This window comes from Cebidichthys violaceus, unplaced genomic scaffold (genome assembly GCF_023349555.1).
Source record: "Cebidichthys violaceus isolate CVI_PGR_0920_01 unplaced genomic scaffold, fCebVio1.0.p SCAF_28, whole genome shotgun sequence".
Classification (NCBI taxonomy): Eukaryota; Metazoa; Chordata; class Actinopteri; order Perciformes; family Stichaeidae; genus Cebidichthys; species Cebidichthys violaceus.
The window spans coordinates 1,390,123-1,405,000 of NW_027176461.1; the positions used below are offsets into that span (position 1 = coordinate 1,390,123).

General features: G+C 39.2%; 2 protein-coding genes across 2 annotated transcripts in view; one reads left to right on the forward strand and one right to left on the reverse strand.

Moving 5' to 3' along the window:
• Positions 1-4,144: 4,144 nt before the first annotated feature.
• LOC137880464 (sodium-dependent multivitamin transporter-like) lies at positions 4,145-14,682 on the reverse strand. Its single transcript, XM_068721847.1, has 15 exons — positions 14,435-14,682; positions 12,548-12,995; positions 12,388-12,453; positions 11,477-11,528; positions 11,320-11,387; positions 10,797-10,951; positions 9,809-9,949; positions 9,562-9,691; positions 9,111-9,199; positions 8,230-8,342; positions 8,072-8,142; positions 7,900-7,986; positions 6,638-6,926; positions 6,412-6,533; positions 4,145-4,817 (listed from the first exon to the last, which is right to left on the reverse strand). The coding sequence occupies exons 2-15, from the start codon at positions 12,893-12,895 to the stop codon at positions 4,689-4,691; spliced, it is 1,860 nt and encodes a 619-aa protein (XP_068577948.1). The 5' UTR covers positions 12,896-12,995; positions 14,435-14,682; the 3' UTR covers positions 4,145-4,688.
• Positions 14,683-14,745: 63 nt separating this feature from the next.
• cenpo (centromere protein O) overlaps positions 14,746-14,878 on the forward strand; it is a 3,157-nt gene continuing 3,024 nt past the window's right edge. The window contains exon 1 of the mRNA XM_068721857.1: positions 14,746-14,845. Coding sequence (XP_068577958.1) covers positions 14,824-14,845 — 22 coding nt within the window. The 5' untranslated portion in view covers positions 14,746-14,823. The remainder of the gene's footprint in view (positions 14,846-14,878) is intronic.

The following is a 14,878-nucleotide window of genomic DNA, read 5'->3' on the forward strand; positions in this document are numbered from 1 at the left end:
CCTCCTGTCCTCTGACAATGCTCTCCATTGGTCTAAGTGATCCGCATAATGTCTGAATAGTGTCCTCTGGTCCGACCTGTCCTCCTCCTCATAAAACTGCATTTAGCCGACCCCCATGTTTTCTTAGGGCTGTCTTCATCTACATCTCTGTTTGATCAATACGTCTCCTTCCCCCACTGTTAACACCTTACATTCCTGAAGTCGGCTCACCAAACTCATCTCATTATCATACAGTTGTTTTCGGATCTGAAAAGCCTGTCTCAAAGGTCTCTCTCTTTCCCTCAAAACATTCAGTAACTGTATTTTATAGTTTGATACATAGAATGATTATACTTTTATGATTTAACACTTTTCCAAACAAACATGTTATAACATTATATCCACCACTAGGAGTGATTATTAAACACACTAACATTGCTTTTTAACTTTAAATTCTTCACAATTATAGTGAAATAATTGTACTGAATACCTGAAATTGACATAAAAAAGACGAAATCATGGCACATTCAAACTACATATGCTTTGTAAAAATATGTGACATATATATTAATGATAGATAATCAATACAGAAAGATTAGCTAACCTGTTTTCCTTAGTTTGTATCAGTGAACCACCACAGCAGCGTCTCACGATGTCTGTTGAACCCGTCTGTTCCCACGAATGACAGCAGCACACCGATGGAGCTGTTGTTGATGCAGCATACAAGGAAGTGCGAAAGATTATTCTGTCTTAGCTGTAGAACATACTGTGGTAAATCATGCAAAGTAAAAAAATGTGTTGCGTGGATCTAATTTGACTTTCAAAGATGGCATGTCACTCGATGTCACCATGATGTTGACATTTTAGTTTTACAGTAAAATATTGGCATCCTAACACACTAAACTTTGATGAACATTGTCAGCAATATTATTATAAACATCAGCATGTAAGCATTTTGAGAATGTTAGCATGTGGACGATAGATTTTAGCTCAGAGCACCGGTGTACAGCCTCACAGAGCTGCTAACATGGCTGTAAACTTCTGTTCTAATGCCTCCGCGTCAGCGATAATAATGTTCAGAGGCATTGGCTGTGTTCGATATCACATACCTACATACTATTCATACTAAGTATGACATAGTATTGAGTATGCAGCACGTTCACACTGCATCGTATGGGGATTTTGTGTACGCAAGAAATTCACAAATGTATGAGACATTAGTTTACTGCCCATTCTCAACTGCCCCACAATGCATTGCGTCTGGGTGCATGAGACTGGCTGTCAGTCTTGTGAGATTTTTTAAACAAGGCTAAAAGCTGTTAATTCATATCAAGTTTTGATATGTTTTAATACAAGAAAGTAACCGTTAAGATGATCAATTTGTGAATTTCTTTCCATAAAATGCCTGTTTGGATATTTGCTGCTGACGTAGTCGAGGCTGGGTGCCTTGAAACCGGCCCGGCCGTTGCTTTACCACAGTGTGACCAGTCTGCTGGTAAATTCACACTTAATTGCTCATTTTGTAGGCAGTATGCAGTGCATACTGATTAAGTATGTAGTATGCAGTGCGTTAGTATGCAGTGCTTTAGTATACAGTACGTTAGTATGCGATTTCGAACACAGCCATTATGTTTTCAGGTTGTCATCCATTCAAAACACTCAAGAATGAATTCACCAAGTTTGACAATTTCACACAAATGTCTCATAGGACAAAATTATGAAGTGATGATTGTATGGACAGACATGTATATAAACTGTAACTTGACTGGTTGGCGGAGGCATACGACCGTAAAGTGGTAATTGTACTTAGTGTAGACATCTAGTAGAACTTGCAGCCAGCGTTTCTCTTCACACACTCAAACATGAAACCAGATAGGCTACAAGACTGAGGAAAAAGGGATGAAGGTCTGGGTCCTGCATGTTTGCTGTAAGCTGCAAATTGGGTTTATCCAACAACAGCTGTAAAGACATGTTTTATATTCTCTTTTTTATTTATTGGAGTTTCTATTTTGGTAATCCAGTGTTGTGATATTTCTAAATGTTTAATATACTGCATGTGTGTAGGTGCAGCTGACATTAACAAAATTCTGGCACATGCAAAACCTCATGCAGTAGAGGCAAAAAGAAAGTGTTGGGTTACAGACCTGCTATAATTATTATACAACCCTTGTGTTTATGACTGATGAAAGCAGACTATAGAGAAGCTTTGTGAGGGAGGACTCTGAGCTCTATTTAGTCGATATGTGACAGGTAAAAGTCTAAAAATGACAAAGAACTTCCAAATTATGCAAATTATATTTTTCTCAGATTTTCCTAAATAGTCAATGCAAATGAAAGTCTGAATAATTTTCAAGTCATCAACCGTTACGGTATAATTCAAATTTGATTGAACAAACCTCCCAATGATAACAGTATTTTTTTCAAAAATAAAAAACTCAAGATGCACTGTTCCAAATTATTATGCACAACAGAGTTTAAAAACATTTTATAGATTCTAAAGAACTAAAAATGCTAATTTGTTGAATTTGCAGCATTAGGGGGTCATATTTACTGAAATCAAAAGCTATTTCAATCAACAACATCTTAACAGGCCAAGTTACATGTTAACATAGGACCCCTTCTTTGAAATCACCTTCACAATTCTTGCATCCATTGAACTTGTGAGTTTTTGGAGAGTTTCTGCTTGAATTTCTTTGCAGGATGTCAGAATAGCCTCTCAGAGTTGCTGTTTTGATGTGAACTGCCTCCCACCCTCATAGATCTTCTGCTTGAGGATGCACCAAAGGTTCTCAATAGGGTTGAGGTCAAGGGAAGATGGGGGCCACACCATGAGATTCTCTCCTTTTATGCCCATAGCAGCCAATGATTCAGAGGTATTCTTTGCAGCATGAGATGGTGCATTGTCATGCATGTAGATGATTTTGCTACGGAAGGCACGGTTCTTCTTTTTGTACCATGGAAGAAAGTGGTCAGTCAGAAACTCTACTTTGCCGAGGTCATTTTCACACCGTCAGGGACCCTAAAGGGGCCTACCAGCTCTCTGCCCATGATTCCGGCCCAGAGCATGACTCCGCCACCTCCTTGCTGACGTCGCAGCTTTGTCGGGACATGGTGGCCATCCACCAACCATCCACTACTCCATCCATCTGGACCATCCAGGGTTGCACGGCACTCATCAGTAAACAAGACTGTTTGAAAATTTGTCTTCATGTATTTCTGAGCCCACTGCAACCGTTTCTGCTTGTGAGCATTGTTTAGGGGTGGCCAAATAATAGCTTTATGCACAACTGCAAACCTCTGGAGGATCCTACACCTTGAGGTTCGTGGGACTCCAGAGGCAGCAGCGGCTTCAAATACCTGTTTGCTGCTTTGTAATGGCATTTTAGCAGCTGCTCTCCGAATCCGACGAATTTGTTTGGCAGAAACCTTCCTCATTGTGCCTTTATCTGCACGAACCCATCTGTGCTCTGAATCAGCCACAAATGTCTTCACAGTACGATGAAGTTTCACGCTTAAGTTTTCGTGAAATATCTAATGTTTTCATACCTTGGCCAAGGTATTGCACTATTTCACGCTTTTCGGCAGCAGAGAGATCCTTTTTCTTTCCCATATTGCTTGAAACCTGTGGCCTGCTTAATAATGTGGAACATCCTTCTTAAGCAGTTTTCCTTTGATTGGGCTCACCTGGCAAACTAATTATCACAGGTGTCTGAGATTGATTTCAATGATCTGAGCCCTGAGACACAATATCATCCATGAGTTTAATTGAAAAACAAAAAATGTAATGTTTATGACACTTGAATCCAATTTGCATAATAATTTGGAACGCGGCGTATATATATATATATATATATATATATATATATATATATATATATATATATATATATATATATATATATATATATATATATATATATATATATATATATATATATATATATATATATATATATATATATATATAAAAAAGCTGAAAGACAACATAGGAAATGTGAGTGAGTTGGAGAGAGGAGTGCCGGTGCTGTCAGACACCTGAGTTTGTTGTGCACAGAAAGCGTAGTTGAGTGTTATCTTAAAAAATGTCAATGTCATGGCTGAATATTTAGGACTGAAACTTCTTCCTGAAAATTCTAAATAAAAATGGCAAAACAATGCAAAGGGATAACTACAAAATCTTTAATCATTTTCAGTGTTTCAGCTGCAATACAGACAATTCAATCATATACATTGTTAATAATTGAGGCTCTATCTTCTCACACAGGACCATTCATACAGCTGCAGTAATGTTAAACATTTGTCAAGTATAGAATCAATACCGGTATAAAACGTTTGTTTTTTGCTCTAAAGTTCACAGGACTTCAAATAATTCTCATATAACGATCTTTTTTACACACACAAGGAACAGACCGATAGTGAACCAATGATCATACACCTGATGTTGACAAATACTGCATATAATCTCTGCATACAATCTGTATCTGTAGAATTATGACAGGCTCAGCTGCACTGCCTTCTCTTGTGTTGACTGGACGATCTTTGAATTTGTTGCAGCATTTGAGTGCAAATTCACATTTTGTCTTTCATCACAAAGCAAAGGCAAAAAATTAAGAAATAAAAATACATGCACTTCTTTTTTTTTTTTTTTGTCCGAGCGCTTTGTGTGAAGACTTTTTAACCGTTTTCCAGCTGAACGTTAAACTGTGATATCACACAGTTGTTTCGTGCTCCACAAGAGCCGTTTGAACCTCGGGAAGAAATTTGTCCGTCTCTTCTTGTGACGTTCCGTCCTCTTGTGGTAGGGCCAGTCCATTGCCTTCTTTGTGTTGTGGAGGCAGCTAAAAGACGGTAAATATAGCAGAGCAGATTAATTAGCTGACGTTAACTACTCATGACTAGGATCTAACACTATGAGTCTCTGTGAACTTAAATCTGAAGAAGCAGGAAGCATGTGATAACTACAACGAGCTGTGAAAATGCGAATATGCTAATATGCTAGCAGCTCTGAGAGGACGTACTTTAAGCTAAATGCTAACTTGCTCACAATAACACTAACATGCTGATGTTTAGCAGGTATAAGGTTTACCATGTTCAACATAGTTTAGCATATTAGCTTGCTAGCATTTACTAGCACTAAACATGAAGTCCAGCTGAGGCTGATGGGAATGTCATCAAAATAAAGTACAGATGAAATTTTGACCTCATGACAGAGATCGACAAAGACTCACCAAATTTGAAATAAATGGGGCGACTGTGGTTTAGGGTGAGAACGGTCCTTGAATCACAAGGTTAGCGGTTTGATCCCCGGCTCTTCCTGTACGACTTTGAGCCGTGTTCCCACAAAGTCCGTGAGGGTTTAGGGCTGTCCCACTGTCAAATCATTTACTGTTTGAGGGCTCTGCGGCAGACATTTTGAGCCCTTTATGCCTGACGAAATTATCCACAATTTATAGCGTTGTGGCGTTAAACACAGTTACCAGAAGAAGCGCGGAGGGGTAAAGAGGACAGTGCGTGTTCAGCCTGGCATATTCAATTTACACAGAAACATTAAGGATTTAAGATGCTACATAAAAAAAACTATAAAATCAGAGTAATGAAAGCTTAGGTTATATTAAACACACTGTTTATTCAGCAACCATTTCTTCTAATTTTGCTTATTGAAGCGGTTTTGACAAAAACGATTTAATAGATCCTTTAAAAATTACATCTGGTCTTGTGAGGAAACAGCCTGGAAGACGTTGAAGTCAGACGTAAAATTTAAAACACAATTGTAGACAACATGTTTTGGCGTCGCCAAGGTATCATGATATGTGCTGTCCCGTCATCGTACTTATACCATTTAAAGCTGTGGTAGCCTCTCACACTCAAGTATTTACTGACGAAAGTTAAGTCTCTGAGGGTTCAGGATTTAAGAATTAGGGGGGACATTGGTTTGGGCCACTGAACCCCTAGTTGCTCCCAGAGAGCTTTACAGCAGCTCACTGCGTTAAAAATGCTGCACGTTACATGCAGCGGTCAAATGTCACTACGTTGTGCTGCGTACGATTGTGAATTAAGTTTTACGGATCACTAAATTTATTACAAATCATCCGTTGAGTATCTGCTGGAAATGTTGCAGCAAATCATCCAAAAGTTAAAAAGATATTTCCCTCAAAACCATAAATGTCAACCTCATGATGGTGCAAGACGAAGTGTCAGGGGATCACCAGTTATTAGAAAAACATGGTCTGAGAAACATTGTCTGTACAATTTATTTTTGTATTTCAGTGAGGACCAAAGTGGATTTCTCTTTATGCTGTTTTGTTGCAATAGTGGATGATGCTACAACTTCTTAATGATGAGGAACATAACTCAACATTACCACTAACATGCAGTCAGCATTTAGTTTAATCTCATGTCAGGAATCTGATGGGTATTCATAATTTTACTGACCGTTTGTCCCAGAGGAGTCAAGCAGCAGAGCTTCTTTTTGAGGTGTTCAGGTAGAAAACACAGCAGTTTGCCAAACAAGGGATATATTGTGCCTGGTGTCACATCTTCTTCTTTCATAGGGCCTTAATGGAAAACATACATACATTTAAAAATATTAAAGTAAAATTAAACTCAAATGTATTGTAAAAATATCGAGAGCATGCGTGTACAGTAAGAATTGTCTCACCTGTGAGGAAGCTGATGATCAGGCCGGTTAGAATGACTGTGAAGCAGTTGAAAGTGCTGTACCACATGTAGGACAACGAATAAAATCTGTTCAGTCCAGACGGTCGGTTGAAGGACCTCAGAGTGAAATTTCCGAGTGCAGCAGTGTGAATGGCAGACGTCGTGTTGTCCGACAGCAGGACGGCTCTGCAGCCGGGCAGCGGCCTCGTGCTGGAGCTACGGGCGAACAGGCTCCCGATGCCGACCCAGAAAGACAAAGCCAGGCCGGCTCCCAGACCTGCCACCGCTCCCTGGTAACAACAGGAAAACTAATACTTAACACAGATAGAGTAAGTAACTTAACCAAGTTTACATCGTCACAATAACCGTCTCAATCACAACATCCTGCTAGGAGGGTTAGCAGCTTTTGCATTCTGAAACACAGATTGACTGATTTTATTGTTAGGACATTTTATTATAGGACTTCTTCTGATTGTAAGGAGACTTACTGTGAATGGAATGGAGGTGAGACTCAACCACCAAATATAGATACGGTTTATAAGTTAAAAAACGTATATACAATGGGCTATTTGTGTTATTTAAACAGCTGACTATGCAGATTATGCTTCACTAAACGTGACTAAAAATAGACTTCAAGATTTAAAAAAGTGTTTTAATAAAATGGAAGCGTATCTGTTACTGGAGATGTGAGTGACGGACGTCAAAACGCTTCTAAAAGCACTTTCAATGGGGATTGGCCGCTGAAGAGACAGGTGCTAAAACAATGTTTCAGACAGAGAGTGAATTCAGGTTTATCCAGACAGACAGTATGAGGAAAATAAAGTGTTTTTGTATGCAAGTATGTCAACATGTTCTAGTAGAAAACCCAAAATACAAGTATGAACCTGAAAATTGTCTCCTTTAATTTTCCATTCAATAAAAGTGCAAATTTTAACTCAATTTCCAGAAAATGCGAAATTCACGCATGTTCCCCTCCACTGCTGTTATACTACTGTAAATATTAGGAGTCGGCCACATCGAGGTGAACAGTTGGTGGTGCCAATCCTCTAGTATGGTGCCATTAAATCAGAGGGCACGATGCGAACGAAGAGCATTGTTGTATCATATGGTTTCAATAACCAATTTTGCAAGGTAGATCTATTGTAAAACACTAATAACCTGTAGTAGACAACTTTAATTCATGATCATTTTCACCACAATAAGCATAGTAGTTACACTGTGTATTAACTACACGATAGATCTCAATGATGAGGTTCAACTTACAGTGGAGTTGGCCCACGGGAAGAACATCCCGAGACAAAACAGACCCAGAACAGGACCACCAACCATCCCGAAGATTTTCAAAGCCACCTGGAGTTCAATCACAATAACAATGAGTGCACATTCAGCGAGAAATGTTATTGCTGTTATTTGATCACACAACTTGTGAGCTTGCCTGTAGCACAGAATCGTCCATCAGGTGAGTGAGATAGGCCATGGCCAGACACAGCAGCCCGTAGCACATGGCTTAGAGCGGAGACACAAGTAGAAAGTTTAGAACAAACGTTATTACGCAGCTCTGAATCGTGCGTCGATGGACTTCGAAGAGCTAACCTAAAACTTTGGACAGCAGGGTCGCTCTTGCCTCGGTCATGGTGGGGAAATGTGGTTTGACGAGGTCTTCCATTGTCACAGTGGCCAAAGAGTTAAAAGCAGAAGAGATGGTGCTGCACAGGAGAAAACATAAAATCCATGAAGTAACAATGAAACGTAATGTTAATTATTCACCCTCTTAATTAATGCAATTGCATTAAAACTTTTTTTGTTTTTTTTACACCCAGAGTGACAGACATCAGAGAGGCAAATAGCCAGATTTGAATAAAAGCTTCCTCATAAGATTCAAATATGGATGCATTGCACAGTTTATTTTTCAGGATAACCATCACTGAAACATTTGATGTGAATAACTGCATTATATTTAGAATGGATTACTCAATTTGGATTGAGGATGAAGTCTGTGAAGCTCTTGTATTGAACTGCATCAGTTTTAGATGGGTGTACACACAAATAGACTTAAGGATTGCATGTTATTAGAACTATCAAGTTTTCAAATGTGGTTGCTCATTACAGAACAATCATTAGTCACATCTGTGAGGTTTTTGGTGTAACTGAAGATGCTGGAAAAAAAAAATTGATGAAGTGCAACAAAAAACATTAACTCAAGGAAACTTTAGAGTCAAAGCATGACTTCATCTGGGACACCTGAGTAGTTGCATGTGTTATTGAACTTCTCACAGCCTCTTCCTCGGTTATGGTGAAAGGGACACAACCAAACTTCCGTGTTGCTTGTACGACCATAACAACACGCAAGAAGTGCGATAGCTGATTTCACTCAGAAGCGTCAGAGAGATAGTGGTTTGTTGACTGAGTTCATGTGAAAGGTTAAATAAGTAAATAAAAATATATATAGACCGACGCTGTGGGAAGTCTCATACCTAAGAGCTGCACTGAACAAACAGGCAACAAACAGTCCGGGTAGACCAGGCAGACCTTGCAGCATGTCCATTACAAAGTATAGCACCATCTGTGGAAAACACACAAAAAATACATGAAACCTGGTTTGCATAGCATTGTTTGTCACCATTAACAAAATTCAAATCTGACAAGGAAGGTCCTCGATGACAGTACATTTGAATAATGAACCCTAATGTGTTAGAAGGACTTGCAGACATTATGCAAATATTGATGCTGCTGTAGTGTTGCTGTTAAATCTATGTGCCCTGGAGGGTTTTTAAAATAACTTTCATCTTTCACACTAATCTCTTGAGATCCATGAAGCAGAAAAAGCTAGAAAAATAAAATCACACCTCCATTCCTCAAAATGCGAAGCAGATGATTTGGTCGACAACGACACTAAAAAAGCGGAAAAAAAGGAATGAAACTCACCGCGTCGCTTGAAGAGGTGGGCAGCTTGTCAGAGAGATCCTCTCCACAGTAACGTGCAAACATGACCAGTCCCATCACACAGCCCAGAGCCAGAGACAACTGCAGGGAGGGAAACGCCATGTAGCAAGACCTGCAGACAGGAAGGAAGAAACATAGTACAAGTGGTCGTTTCTGAGGTCTATTTTTTATTTATTTTTTTTCTCCTCACACTTTAATGCATTTTCACTCTATTCAAGCTATAGCAAACCTGACAGCCTCTTTCTCTGTGCGGGCGCTGAGATATCTTTGGACCTGAGCCTGGTTGACTCCATACAGGGACAGCATGAGGAAGACCCCGCCAACCCCCAGAGTCCAGAAGGTGTGTCTCTCTGTAGGATCTGGGTTTAGGCTAAACACATGAGAAAGTAAAACAGCATGAAGATAATACTTTAATACTTATATTCCAGCATAACTCAATTGATCTAACGGTTTATTTTTTACTGTTCATTGTCAAACGCATTTTATAAAACCGTTCCTACAGTGAGAACAAAAGCAGTCAATGTGGATTAAACGTTGTCAAAGCAATGAAAACGCATTCAGTGATCCCATCTTTCAGATTTTATTTACAGTTAATTTACATGATTTAAAAAAATAAATAATGAAAATTAGACTGTAATTTGCTACATCACCATCTAAAGAATAGAGAAGGCCAGAATGTGTGCAGTAAAGAGGTGCAATTGTTTTTGTTGCACTTTTGTTTTGTGCAAAAAAAAAAATAGAAATATAAGCTGCTTCAAAGACAATAGTGATACATGTTGTAATACTATACTAGTATTGCAGTATTTTTTTTATTTTTTTTTATTAAATCATTGTGTTTTGAGTGACTATTTTCTTAATGACTACGTTCTGAAAGGATTTTTATTGCAATGTTTTCATTTGTACCCTTAAAGAATTGTCTTTTTATATTTAAATCAGTTACTAAATCACTAACAACGGCTTCTCAAAAGGCAGCTGTAATGTGCTTATTGTCTTGGATCAATCTTCTTTAAAAAGCAACAAACTTTTAAAAAAAACTGCAGAAAACTGCATTTGTTTTTATTTTGTAACCAAAAGAAAATCTTCCGTTTACTCAGAACTCTGTGATGTTGGTATTTGCAGAACTGATTTCCACTTAGAGAACTAAATAAATCCTGATGCATTTGCAAACAGATTTCCTCATCCATTTCCGATGCTGCATAACTACAGGGTGAACTCACTCGAGAGCAGAGATGCGGTTTCCCTCCTGGACTTTCCTCCAGACTTCAGACACTCCTCCAGTCTGATGCACGCCCACCACAATGACAGCCAGCTGCCCTGCAAACATCACAACAGTCTGGAAGACGTCTGTCCAGATGACAGCCTTCAAACCACCCTGTCAGGAGCAGACAAGACACATGGGAAATTAATCTGATATATTCTTCATTCAAATGCTAGACATCGGTCTCCCTAATCCTTTATATTAATGCATGATACCTCTAAAATGTAGAATATAAATGATTAATGGGCCTTTTTTTTAAGATTGCCACTTTTCTCAAAAAATAATTTGACAAAGCAAATTGTAATTCGAAAGAATTTTGTGTGAGCTTTTTCTTTTTTTGGGGGGGGGGGGGGCTGTCAAGAGAGACATGACACCCCACACTGGGCCTGTCTTGATACCAAAAACACATCAGGAAGAGTTGGAAACATTCAAATGTCAAAAGGTAAAGTATCAGTGTATGAGAATGACCTTTGATAACTCACCATTGTTGTGTACAATGTGCACACTAGTCCAGTAGCCAGCACTGCCGCCCACAATTCAAATCCAGTAACTGAAAGAAAACCACAGCAACACATATGAACAACATATCTTATCTATTTCAATTTAGAGTCAGAGTAAAAATACAGAAACTTGTCTAACCTGCATTTAGTGCAAAGGCAGGAGTGTACACACAAACTCCCATATAGATAACCTGTAGCAGAGTAAAGGACAAATCAGAGACTATCTGCGTCATAAAGCTGTGTAAAAATAAAGATGTTCAAGGCGATAAACAAAAGTGTCTCTTGGATTTTTCAGGCTTTCTTATGGGGATGCACCAATCTTATCCACTTGATCGTATCAGGGTAACAACAACCTAGTTAACAACTTATTTGTCTTCTTGCCAAACAGTTTGATGTGAATATTGACACTCTCATTTCTGTACGCTAAAAATGAAGCCAGCAGCCAGTTAGCTTAGCTTAGCATAATATCGGGTAACAGCTAGCCTGGCTCTGTTTAAAGGGAACTGCTCCTGTCTAAGAAATAGTCTGGCAGTAAAACCACAACTTGTCATTTTTTACAATTTTGGCTTTTGCAGAGATTAAACAAAACAATATAATAAGTGTTAATTAGTGAACTTTAGAGATGTAGGTAAGTAGATTTTCTTACCTTTGAACAAAAGCCAGGCTAGCTGTTTGCCCATTTCCAGCCTTTATGGCTTAAGCTTCATATAAGTACAAACGTGAGAGTTTCATTTTTCTCATTAAACTTTTGTAAAGAAAGTAAATATTTTTGACAAAATGTCAAACTACTCTTTTACGCTGAGTGGGTTGGACGCGACTGTTGCACAATAAATACAGTTTCATTGTCAACGTCGGCTGGCTGCCAACTTAAGCTTTTAGCACCGTGGCCACATATTAACTCACATGAAAATGAAAAACGCAGTGTGATACTATTGATCGGTACTCAGTATATCTGCAGACAGTATCTGTCAAAGTATTGGTAATGTTATTCGGAGAGGAAAAAGCGGTGTTGGTGCATCCCCACTATATTATGAGAAGTGTTGCACCCACTGTCTGAAAGATGAAGGCCAAAGTTCCACAGATACGCACTGCTTTGCAGAAGCGCAATTCAAGATACTGTGAAACAAAACAACATAAGAACTGTACGTCATGAAGGATACACACCATTAATATGCACTCATTGAAATCCAACAAAACGGCTCTGTCATACCTGGTAAACACTGGAGAGCCTCAGTTTGTACAACACAGGAATGAAAACATGGGCAGGAATGAGGAGGCCGAGAAAGTAGGCACAGCCGATGAACCAGTACTGAGTACCGTGAGTGTAGATCTCTGCCGGTACGCCGATAATCGCCACAGCAGACTGGAATGAGGCGATGAGCGACAGCGAAACCGGAAGACAGCTCATGCTCCTGTCCGCCATCAAGAACTCCTGTGTGGTGCGCTGACGCCCGCCTGAAAGAGCATGGTACAGCCCGATGCCCACAGAGGCAGCGAGCAAGAGCGCAAAGATCACGTAGTCTACGGCCGTGAAGTGCTTCTGGTCGGACAGGTCCATGTTGATCGTCTTTGAGTCTCGGCTGCAGACGGTTTGGTTGTCCTTCAGACGGATGAGAAAAGTCTCTGTCCACACCCATCAGTCAGGAGAGTGCAGGAGCCTTGAAGAAGGAAAATCAAAAACACTAATAAAATGTATTTGTGTGAGTGAGAGAGTAATCTTTGCTGCCATGTTGTAGCTTTCTGTATCCAATCATCTTTTTAACAAATCACTTTGCTTGACAGGCAATGAAGTTAACCTACACACCCCACATACTCTCCTCGAGTCCTGGATTCCACTGAGCTGTTTACAGATTTATGTTCCTTCACACAGAGATAGACAGAAGGGGAAATCACTGCAGTCACCTAAAGTGAACTGTTTGCAGCAGAAGAACATTGTTACATGAGACAAGGTCCTGGTCTACACACAAGCCGAGGTCACACAACCTGTGTGTCAACTTTGCCTTGCTCCAAAAATACCGCCTGCTGGTTTGGGAATGTTCAGAGAGGAGGTGCACTGCTACTCTGCCATCTGCTGCCTTCGTGAATACTGCACCACAAACACCAACAGCAGCAGACCTCTGAGCGTTTTAAAGGTCAAAAGCAAAACATAGCTGTAGAGTGTTTTCTTTACTCTCACTATGAATGTGCGAGGACACAAATAACCAAAACAAGTAGCTGAATAATTAATTGACATACAAAAATGAATGAGCAAACTATTTTTGATAGTCACATCATATTATTATCAGTTATTTCTCAAACAAAAATACCAAATAGTTGCTGTTTCCAGCTTTTCAAATGTGAGGATTTGCTGCTTTCTTTGTCTTATTAGAAAAATAAATGAAATATAAATTTGGGTTTTGGACGGTTAGTTGCACAAAACAAGCTATTTAAAGATGTCTCATCGGACTCAAGGAGATCTTGATTAGCAACTAATTTAAGTATTTTTAAAAGCGCGAAAATAAACAGCAGATTAAACGATAAGGAAAACAATATTTAAAAACAGCCATATTCATAATATAATAATATATTATCACATTGCTGCAAGTTGGGGCTGCAACAAATCATTAGTTACTATGTCAATTATTTTGCAATTTCTCAGAGCGTAATTTGACATCCTCAAATGTCTTGCTTTGTCTGAAACCCTAAGATAGAAAGACAGACAGACAGACAGAGAACATTGGCAAATCCTATTATTTGAGAAGCTGCAACCAGCTACTTAAAGTAACTTCAAATGATAAATCAAAGTAGTTGCTGAATAGTTTACTGTCAAAATACTGATTAATTGATATTGAGTTCTCAGTTCAACTCAAACCCAAACTCAACCATAGGAGGCAGCACAAAGTACAATAAGGTCACTAAAGTAACTATTAAGAACTGCCTGAAGAAATAATGCTGGACTATTGATTAAAGTGACTTCAACTTGACTTGAAAACACTGCTACTGTAACTTTAGCCATATTAGTTAACTAATGGTGCTACGCAGGAAAATAAAACTCAGTGACCCTCAAATCCCTGACAACAGCCGACTGGACCAACGAAATAACATGAGGGAGACTCACCTTTACACACCAACACTGTTGTAATCCGGGTGAGGCTAACTGTCAACGGCACCATGCTGTTTTTACTGAGCCGTTCAAGAGCGCCACTTTAGTTAAAACCGTATATCTCGTTTGCTCTGCGATTAAATGTCATGTTGTTTTGATCTCTTCTGCAGGTGTTCATAAAGCGATAAATCAAAACGAACGACTGGCTAATCTCTCGGTCCACGCCACATGTCATCAAACGGTTGTTTTGAATTCTCTTCCGGGGTTGAAACTAGGGGCGGGGCTACGGATGATGACGCGAACCGCCGCCAAACTCAAAAAAAAAATCCGCGATTTGGAGTGGATGCTTTCATCTAAAGCAGCTAAACGTACATTATTTGACACAAAATAAATACTCGCCGAACATGGAGGGAGCGTCTACGAAAGGTAACCTGGACTGGTGTAACACTAGTTTATCTA

What these genes read in the sequence shown, in the direction of transcription:
- LOC137880464 (XM_068721847.1), bottom strand. Translation starts at nt 12,895, where the DNA reads ATGGACCTGTCCGACCAGAAGCACTTCACGGCCGTAGACTACGTGATC. An exon ending in TGGCCTTCATCTTTCAGACA is followed by an intron (nt 11,529 to 12,387) that starts GTGGGTGCAACA and finishes ACTCTGCTACAG; the next exon opens with GTTATCTATATGGGAGTTTG. An exon ending in CCTGCTGTCCAAAGTTTTAG is followed by an intron (nt 8,143 to 8,229) that starts GTTAGCTCTTCG and finishes CTCCGCTCTAAG; the next exon opens with CCATGTGCTACGGGCTGCTG.